Genomic DNA, 10,695 nt, shown 5'->3' on the forward strand with positions numbered 1-10,695 from the left:
GACAAGTGTAGCATGTGTTTTTCCACAATCTCATCTGTACAAACCCAGGGTCAATCCGAGGGCCTTTAAACCCACCATCAGATATTTACAGAGAAAATGAATACAAAATACACATTCTTGCATGTTGATGTATAGGTCAAAGAATCAAGAATAGTTCAATTAATTTCAAATAAGTGCACATTTAATCCCGATAATTCACAATTCTAAAAGTATGTTTGAACTGAAATATTGATGTTGGTGTAGGAGTCTGACTGCAGGCTTATTGCTTCCTGTTTAGGTCTTATCCAATAAATGGGATTTTTCCAGTGGCCAGTGGCGTTGCAGCTGCACTTGAGACCACCGCTGACCACTGTCCTGTGGTTCTGAACGTCAGATCGCGAGGTTCCCAGTTCACTGCTGTCCATGGTGCTGATATCTCCCATTGCCACTAGTTGCTTGTTGTTTAAGCTATATCCCACCTTGTCCACATAACACTACAGACTACCAATAATGATGTTTTTGCCCATCCCTGATACCAAATAACAAACCATGGGTTTGAATTGAATATGCCGCTAAACATACGTAATAATGTTTAGCGGGGCACTTCAGTGGACACTGGTGTGTCTCCAAAATAGCCTTGCCTCTTTAGCTGAAACGACTAGAGGACTAATAGATAGATACGCATCACATGACTAGAAAATATAGGAGGCCATTGTTTTCTCCCCTCTTCTTGTGTGGAAGGAACTATAATAGGATATTGATTTGGTTTGACCCATACAGATAGATAGAGGACTCATCTTTATGTCTGTGTCATTATATCATCTGTGACAGCATTGGCAGCGCCATTGAGGCTACAACTCATAGGAATCACCACCCAGTTGACTACTTTGACTACTTTAAAATGGCGGAAGCATGGTGGAAGCACTCAATGGTGCTGCCCATGCTAAAACAGCCTTTTGGCCACCAAAGGCCTCTATCATGCTCTATGGTTTGACCCAGGAGAATAAAAATCCTCTTTCACAAGAAGAAACCTTAACAGGAAGACAGGCAATGCAATTTATGGAAGACGGGTAATGACATTTTTGGATTACCCAAACTCTGTGAAGTAATTTGATTACATTCAGCTACTTTTTGGATTTCTTTCACCTTAGGAGGCATTAGAAGAAGACAAAAAAAAAAACATGTTAAAGGCGATATGATTAATGATGTCTTTGGTGTTCAAACAAAGAGTTGTGGATGTCACGCATGCTCCATTTATTTTCAATTGGGGCTTGCTCATATCGCGTTTCCACTGACGGCCCAGTGTCAAACGGCGAGATCAATACTCCATCTCCGCCTCGACGCCTTGGCCATGCCATGCCGGACAGGAGCATCGATCACCCAGGTTCAGACGCAGCTCTCAGCCACTCCCATGGAGGACTCCTGGTTAAGACGTTGATGAGCGTGATGAATGTTTTACCCCTCGCCCATCTATTTCAGTGTTTAAGTCCATTCAGTGCGACAATGTTTTATGTTAAGTTCTCATGTTCGGAAATATTTGGCAACTGTAGTATATGAAAAACCGGCTACTGAAATGTATTTTACGATGCCTATCCAACAATCTGAGCGAATGAAAGCTGTCTTAATGTGGTAGACAAGTTTGATAGTGAGCAAACACAAAGAAAGCATGAAAAACAGGCTTACACCGGCTTAGGATATCTCCTGTAAAATTTATTTCAGTGAACATTAAAGTAGCATCAGCATAGTTTTCTATGCATAGTCTTTCTGAAAATAGTGTACATTTATTATTTTTAAATCTTAAATATCTTTGCACATTTCTTTCACAATGATAAACACAATGATAAACTTATTCTGACATTCTGATATGAGATAAATGTATTAATTATTATTATTATTTTGGGGGGGCACGTTTTTACAGACCATGTTGTCCTTCTTTTTTAAATTTACGTTTCATATTTTTTTTGACATAATTCCATCGAGTCAGATCTGGAAAATGATCCGTCATTACCAAAGTAAAGCATTTACTGCAATGATTTATTTTTCATGATTTCTGAAATTCATTGAAACACCTGCACAGTGTACATACACACCACAACACCGTCCACTTTCACCACTATGGTTGCATTCTAAAACAAAAAGTTAAAACTGGATTCCGGAAAGTAAAATCTTCAGCTGAACATCAACTCTGGACCTGCTAACCTGCAAGGTTTCTTTTGTAGCTCGTTGACAGAAAATACAGAGACACGTGATGGGGGGGGGGGGTGATGACAAAAGCGCAGGCCTCTCGACAAAAAAAACGGCGATTTCTGGACAGCAGAACACACAGGGGTGGAACGCTAACTGAAGGAAAAAACACGCGTGCGTAAATCGAATGTTGCGCAAGTCTCCAAAGGACTTCAATGCAGGATTTTACGAGAACGCTCCAAATTACGCACACGTATCTCAAGTTAGCCATATCGCAAGTTAGGCCTCCATAAAGTTATGGCCTACTCTCCAATATATGGGAGTTCAGAGCAAGGGAAGTCACATTGGTTTGACTTTGGAGAGGCAGGAGCGTTGTGGTTATAATTGTAGTCTAGTACCATTTTTTTATATCCTTGAATGGAGAGTAGTCATGTCGTCTTGTTTTTAATGTCCTATATCCTTGAACATGGAGAGTCGTAGTGATTTGTAGTGTCTGATTCCTTACATGTCTTGGACATCATGTTGTGCTTGTTTCAATGTCCTATTAAATTGTACATGGAGAGTCATTGTGTTGATGATGATGTAATGTTTGATTCCTTAGATGCTCTTGAACATGGGGAGTCTTGGAATGTTGTTCTACTGTACTATCCTTGACCATGGAGAGTTGTCATATAGTGTTTGTTTCAATGTCCAGTTCCTTACATGTTCTTGTACATGGACCGGTCGCGGGGCAGCTGTGGCTGGGTGACAGCGGTCAGTTTGAGGTGGAAGTGGTAGACGGACAGCGTGATGACGATGATGAGGCCCAGGATGAAACCCAGGATCAGAGGAAGAGTCTCCTCCAGCTGTTCCCGCTGGTCCGTGATGCACTTATAGGCTGCAGGGTGAAACACACACACAGAACACATTAGTGTGTGTGTGTGTGTGTGTGTGTGTGTGTGTGTGTGCGTGCGTGCGTGCGTGCGTGCGTGCGTGCGTGCGTGCGTGCGTGCGTGCGTCTGTCTGTCTATCTGTCCATATGTGTGCATGTGTGAGTGTGTTACCCACACACATACATACACACACACACACAGTTCTATCTACACATGGGTTTGCGGCTGAAGCTACATGATTGGCCTGCAAACCTAATCCTAACCTAAACCCTAACTGTACCATTAACCTAACTATAAATTCAAAATGAGTTCACTGGTCAGTCAGGTCCCTTTAGTTTTTCCCATGCCCACGGTGAGAAGATTCTCCTCTATGTGAGAGAGACTTCACATGACCTCGCTGATTAATATTAGATCAAAGGTCAACACATAATAATATGAGGTCAACATGTCCCAGAAACAGTCTCACTGGTCTCTAAACTCACTGGTCTCTAAATTAGAAAGTGTCATATTTATGGGCAACAGTCAGGCAGGGCCTTAAACTTATTTAGCTCATATAAGGTAAGCGATATGTCGTACTGTTTACATATACTATAGCCTTCTGATGTCCTGGATCATGGGATGGATTTTATGTTTATGTTTTCAATGGTGGCCTTCTCTGGTGGTTTGCAGATTTTCGAGAATGTAGGTTTAAAAGTGAATATAGTATGTACCAGATGAAAGGCCACTGTACACCAAGGGTTAATAAACAATATAGTTGAAGGGCACCGTAGCAAAACGCAGTCTAGTTTACTGCAGTCCAGAGAGAGAAGAGTGATAGCCTTTAGAGGACACAGTGACTGACATTATATATCTAACTACAGTCGTGAAGTCTGCATTGAGGACAGGGCTATAACTACAGCCATAAAGTCCTAATGACCTCACTCACGTTCCCCTCTATCTATCTCTCTCTTCTCTCTTTTCCTCCCTCCCTCCCTCCCACCCTCCCTGCCTGCCTCCCTCCCTCCCTCCCTCCCTCCCTCCCTCCATCCCTGCCTGCCTCCCTCCCTCCCTGCCTGCCTCCCTCCCTCCATCCCTGCCTGCCTGCCTGCCTGCCTGCCTGCCTGCCTGCCTCCCTCCCTCCCTCCCTCCCTCCCTCCCTCCCTCCCTCCCTCCCTCCCTCCCTCCCTCCCTCCCTCCCTGCCTGCCTGCCTCCCTCCATCCCTGCCTGCTTCCCTCCCTCCCTCCCTCCCTGCCTCCCTCCCTCCCTCTGCAGCCATGCTCTTCAAACTGCAGCAACCAGCCCCCACAGAGAGAGAGAGAGAGAAGGACGGTGAGGGAGAGGGCGAGGAAGGGTGGGGGGGGGGCGCAGTTTGTAGGGGTTGTGAGATAAGTTCTCCAATACTACTGCATGGTAACCTCTCATTATCATCATCATCATCCTCACTAGTGTCATATCTCTCCTCCAGGTGACAACCTTTATTATACGGGGCTGTACATTTGACATGGGTGGGACATTTGCTGATTTTGCAACATTTGCCATGAGAGGAGTACCACCGGAGGTTGTTGTGCTATACCTTCACTGAACATGGGCGGTATGATGTCATGGCTAGATCATGTACCTTCACTGAACATGGCTGGTAATGATGTCATGGCTAGATCATGTACCTTCACTGAACATGGCTGGTAATGATGTCATGGCTAGATCATGTACCTTCACTAAACATGAAGTCTGAGTTGATGTCGAAGGGCTGGATCTGAATGTCACTCATGGCGACAGTCACTCCCTTTTGGTGGTCACTGGAGATGAGGGTGAGTGTCTGCTTAGCCTCGCAGACATAAGAGTGGCCAGCAGGGGTCACTAGCGCTGACAGACCGTGGGAGCTGGCTGTGTGCTTCCCAGCTAGATGGAGAGATGGGATAGGAGGATGCAGTACGTGAGGAAACATACTAGATGGGTAGGTTGGTCTCAAAGAAGAGCACAGGAATTCCCACAAGACTGACAAAGTGAGACACACAGCTAGCCAGACAGACAGACGTGCGGACACAAACAGGCAATCCTGAACGCACACACACACGCACATCTACACATGCACACACAAGCATGCATGCATTTCATACAGAGAAACACAAAAACGCAACATATATAGAAATAAGTCAAATAAAGGCTACAAAATATTGAAATAAATTTGGAATAATAGAGTATTCATATTAATATTTATGAAATCATTTGGAACAAATATCGAAATTTAACAACGTTTAAGTATAAAACGTATTAGGGCTATAGGAATCACATTGTTTCTACACGCAGGTAAAACGGCCACTGCGGCAGATGCACACCAATAGCGTGTCCAGAATAGACGGGCTTTTTATCCAGCAAAAAAGTCACCGTTTTTCTTTCAATAATTCCGTGTTCAACTTCTGCCTGTCCCGTCATGAGTTTTAAAATGTGAATTAATACTGAATCCAAAAACTGTGCTGTTGGGGTAGGTTACGGGAATTTCAACATTAGCTCATCAGATGTCTAATCGAAATGACTGGAATTCATCAAAAGTGACGGAAAAAAAACTATAAAACAGGAACATCATAATAATAATTATAAGAAGAAGAAGGTTTTGTAGAGGAAAAATATATTTTAAAAACTCCGAAATAAGGCCTAAGTATGTTAATTGCCTTTCTTTATTGCACACGTTTAGTGCAAATATAAAATTATTATTAAACGAAACCATTTTGCAAAACATACACAGAAAATGCTGAGTGGGATATAAATGCTATACTCACGGTTGTATGGGTTGATGAAATGCGTTTTCTCCGAGGTGTCATAAACAAACTGCAATTTGCTAATCTTCCACACCTCATCTCCCTTGTCACGGGTTTCCTGTCACACACACACGCGCGCGCACACACACACAGTCATCACCAGCAGAAGAAGAACATTACGGATGTTATGTGTAGGCGTTGTTATCTAAACATATTTTTACAAGAATCCCACGCGGGATAAACGCTTTTAATGATTTTGGGTAATTGTAATCAGACGCGGTTGCCTACTGACTGTTTCACAGTAGGGGACAAACCTTGACGAAGTTGATGCGGAGTGTGTAGGCCTTATCCTTCCACGAGATGTGTATATCGGCGTCCTGGCTCCCGCATTTCCCTTCAATGTCTGCACCGCGAGGCAGCGCCAGATACGCATTCTCCGTGATGAGCTGCAGAGAACAGAAGGGCAACAAACACCAATGTGTGATTGATTGTGATTGGTCACATGCGTTTCTCAATAGACTAATCTTCTTTGATGATAATATGGACTTGTTTCACACTGGCGCGAAGTTGCTACAGTCGACCAATGCGGGTTTCCAAAATATCAGCACATCATTTTACGCACAGCCCACCGCGCGCAATACCGTGGCATGAGTGCCCCATGTGTGTCTAAATGAGAGTAAATTCTCATATACAGAAATGTGTCAGTGTCAGTCTAAATTGACAACCCAAGTCTGACGGGCTGTGTCCACCCACACATTCCCAGCGGTATACTAGGCTATTATAGAGAGGATACGGTCCAAAAGGTAAGTGCCATGAAAAGTAGTGTTAAACTAACTGTATTATCTACGCAGTTGTATATGAAATCTTGACTTGGACACCTCACATGCGAAGTTTAAAAAAAGAACACAGAGCCATGAAATATCGGAGTTGTTTACTTACGTCTATCCCGTTGATCGCGAGGACGTCGAAGGGGACCGTGAAGCGGACAGCGAACTCGACCATGAGGCAGGTGGTCCCGTTCTCCCGGACCACGAAGATGTCTTTGTCTGGGTTGGTGGACAGGCCGGAGAGATTCTCTCCCTCTTGCTCAGCCGTCACGGTCAACCGGGCCAGGATCCCTGAAAACGGGGTGGTACTGTGTAAGGGTCACGTCAGCAGTTCAGGGGTTAGTAGAGTGGCAAATACATGACCGCTTATATGTTGTTGTTTTGCGTCATCGATATTGCAATGAATATCCCCAAACATGTGAGGTCTGCAGAAGGAATAGAATCACATAGAATATGTAGGCAATAGTATAATGAAAGATGGTTCACGGGAATCTGTTTTACTGTCAATGCTCTTACAGACTGGAGTGCATGCCATGCAACATGCATGATCAGCAAAACCAGGCAGCCCGAAGACTCACAGATTAGACTCTAAAGGGCTTCTTGTCTCCCCAGAAGAAAACTGTTGGGAGCCATGAATGAGGACCTATAGCTTCACTTGAGTACATTTGCCCACTTAGATGGAACAACACCCAGCTACATGACACGGATGTAGTATACATTTTAAATCTCACCGCATGTCTATGCTAGCAAAATGGGCAGGACATAGAGATGTCCATACCGGTGGGTCTAATACATGTTATAATAGTGACTTGCATTTGAGTATTCTTCTCACAATGAGCTTTTCACTGCACTGACGTTGAATACAGGTAGGGGATGTGCTACTACGCACACACTGAACAGGAATGCCCCCCCCCCCCCCCCACACACACACACACACGCACACAAACACACACATGCGCACACACACAAAGACAGCCAGACACGCAGGCTGCTTTGTGCAGTCACGACCGAAATATCGTATGCAACACACGCGCGCGCGCACACACATGCACTCACACACGCACGCTCGCTCGATCACACACACACACACACACACACACACACACACACACACACACACACACACACACACACACACACACACACACACACACACACACACACACAGTCGTCGCTTACCGAACAAACGTAGCAGAAGTCCTGCGCTATCCAAGGTGCTGAATCTGAGCCGCTCCATTGTACTGGATCCAGGCACTGAAACGGCTAACTGGCGGGGTAGCCTGTGTAGTGAACCCTCAAAGAAAGAGAGAGGGAGAGATTGAAAGAAAAGAGAGAGAGAGCGAGAGAGAGAAATAAAGAAAGCAATGAGAGATCCCGCTGCTCAGCGTCAGGTAGTCACGCTCATATCATCGCGAATGCAGCAAATCTCCAGGTGGACGTGAGAGAGATAGCATCCGGTTTGCTGCGCATTAAAATGCCACAGTTGTTCAGTTGCCGCTTTCTGAACACCTTGTACTGCTCTAGACTCTCTCCGCGCTCTGAATTCAGTCGACGAGAGAGCTTTAGGGGAGCGTCGCCTGCGGCAATGCAGAGTTTCCCCTGTACATACCAACAGATAGACAGTGAGCCGGTAACAACGCTCTGGGTGACTCACGTGATTCACCGGGGGAAGAAGTTCAGTTTCTCTCCCGAAGTTTGTTTCTTCCAAAGAGCTTCGCTGCAGCAACCGCAGCTAGTCCCGCAATGCTTCTGTTTCCATCACTGTGATTGCAGCTGAGGCGTGTGTGTGTGTGTGTGCGTGTGTTAGGGGGACCGTTGCTACCCCCTCCTCTCTGCTTCTGAGCAAGATTGCAGCTGCTGTGGTGTATGTGCGTGCGTGGATTGCAGTCTGGCAACGCGCTCTCTCTCACACACAGCTTAGTGTGTGTGAACTCAGGCTCGAGGACACCCGCGCAGTGTCCTCCTCTCAAACCTTTGCCAAAGACATTGTTCATAATATACAGCGTACATACATACATACCCTTGACTACCGTGTGTGTATGATTAAAACAATTCTAAACGTCACTAAACATATGAGTCGAAAATAATGAGTATGTGTGTGATGTGTCAGATGATGTTAGACTTTATCGCTTGTAATCCGGCAATAGTGGACATTGTCCGTAAATGCTACTGACTCAGAAAAGAATAGCTGACAGAGTCAAAACTCTGTCAACCGTTCAGCTGTGACAGTTGACACTCCTATGCTCAAGTCAACTCCACCCCCCCCCCCTTTTCCACTTCACAAACACAGGCAACAATAAAATCTGCATCATACAGTGAAAACAATATTCCTATAACGCCCTGTAAATGTGATAGCATTCTCAGTATACTTGACCCAGTACTCAGAATGACCCAGTTTTCTAAAGTCAAGGTTTTGTGAGGGTTTTATAACTTACCAAGGAGCTTGACGTTGAGGAAACACACACACATTCTCTCTCCTCCAGAGAAAACAAACCCTTGCCATTTCTAAATACAAACGAATATTTATTTATTCATTCATCTTAATATTTCACAATTTAAGAATATAATAATTATAATATAATTAGAAACGCAGTCCCATGAAAACGATTTAAAGAAATGTCATATCTATTGATATTTCACAACCGTTATGAATAGCTATGCAGGTGATGGCGTTTGCTATTCATAGTACATGTACATCCTCTTTATGGTAGCACAGGAATCCTCTTTGTGCTTGAGGCTTCTCCGTGGATATGCCTTACGTTTGTCCCACCCCCTTCCCAACACTATACAAGGGGGCAGTGTGTGTAGCTTTTTGTTCCAGTCCAAAACAGTACTAACACACCTGATTCAACTAATCTCACGAGTAGGTTAGTTTAATCCAGTGTTTTAGTAGGCCTAGTTCTGGAATAAAAGCAGTGGGAATAAAAGCTTGCAAATACTTCGGCTCTCCAATGGGACACTGGGCTATTACGCATGGCGCACAAGACATACGATTTAATAAGAATGGGCCGTTTTAAAATTGAAGTCAAGCTCACACTTCACGGCGCTTATGCTCCCCACCTGAGTTTGTTTTGTACTCAGCGGAAACGTCTCTGAACGCGGAATTCCTCGCGGTGAACCTGAGGCGGGATCTCCTCCACACGCGACCTCCTGCGCCTCCTTCCCGCTCTGTTTAAACGCGGGGAAAGTAAATCTCCGTAACAGGTTGTTGCCCAATACTGTTAAAGTCGTTGAGGAGCTGGAAATAGGCAGTGTAACATCTGCAATGTTGGTGTTGGCAGTTGGTGGAACGTTTCTCCACATAGTTTTGAACGGTCAGGTAGCACAGGACTGATACTTGTAGGCAAACTGCACATTTTCTGTAATAGCTATCTTCAAATCGACTCATATTAAAGTCAGGCGCTGTTTTCAGTTTGTCCTTATCCGATTCTTCTTTTCCTTTGTTACCTGTGAGGGCAGTTAGTAGGATACCAAGACGAGAGGCAGTTGGCGCAGCTAGTGACGCACAGCTTTTGGTGGTATTCAGGGTGTTGTCAGAGCTGGTGAACTTGCCCCCAGGTTTGGTGACCTTACAGACGTTTTTCGGGCAGGTCAGGTTGTTAGATCGAGGAGGGGGGGTTGAGGGTGAGGACAACCGAGAACAAACATACCCTGTGGGTATGCTGTCAGTCTCTCTCAAACTCCTCAATGGAATCCATTGACAGTAATTGACTCTTTAAGAACAGATCATTTACCCTGTGACCCGAAGCCCTCGGGAGCCATGTGATGTCCCGTACACGCTTTGGAGACACGCCTGAAGAACGTCTGGTATCTTAAATGGGATCCAATAACTTTCTCACCAACTTCTCCTCGTTTACGTTACACTCCGAGCTGACATGGGAAGGACCATCTTTCTGACCCCCCAACGTCGTTCTCATTCGTTTTTTTTTTGTTTGTTTGTTACTTGTGAGCGCATAAAAACAGTCTGTGTGGCCGAGAAACTTTGCCACCTCCATCGCCGAGTTACCGACTTTATTCTGTCGGAAGCCCCAGTCTCTTGAAGGCTCTCACCAAAAACGTTGAGTGACCTGTCACCGCCGCGCAAATCAGCGCAGTTC

The 10,695-nt window shown here is 44.9% G+C and overlaps 1 protein-coding gene across 1 annotated transcript; it reads right to left on the reverse strand.

Annotated features, from left to right (window-relative positions):
- Positions 1 to 1,877: 1,877 nt before the first annotated feature.
- On the reverse strand, positions 1,878 to 8,463 carry LOC123990994 (lysosome-associated membrane glycoprotein 5-like). Its single transcript, XM_046292079.1, has 7 exons — positions 8,253 to 8,463; positions 7,778 to 7,878; positions 6,711 to 6,889; positions 6,086 to 6,217; positions 5,793 to 5,889; positions 4,726 to 4,914; positions 1,878 to 3,040 (listed from the first exon to the last, which is right to left on the reverse strand). The coding sequence occupies exons 2-7, from the start codon at positions 7,833 to 7,835 to the stop codon at positions 2,862 to 2,864; spliced, it is 834 nt and encodes a 277-aa protein (XP_046148035.1). The 5' UTR covers positions 7,836 to 7,878; positions 8,253 to 8,463; the 3' UTR covers positions 1,878 to 2,861.
- Positions 8,464 to 10,695: the final 2,232 nt, after the last annotated feature.

Source organism: Oncorhynchus gorbuscha, linkage group LG12 (genome assembly GCF_021184085.1).
Source record: "Oncorhynchus gorbuscha isolate QuinsamMale2020 ecotype Even-year linkage group LG12, OgorEven_v1.0, whole genome shotgun sequence".
In the NCBI taxonomy this organism is placed as follows: Eukaryota; Metazoa; Chordata; class Actinopteri; order Salmoniformes; family Salmonidae; genus Oncorhynchus; species Oncorhynchus gorbuscha.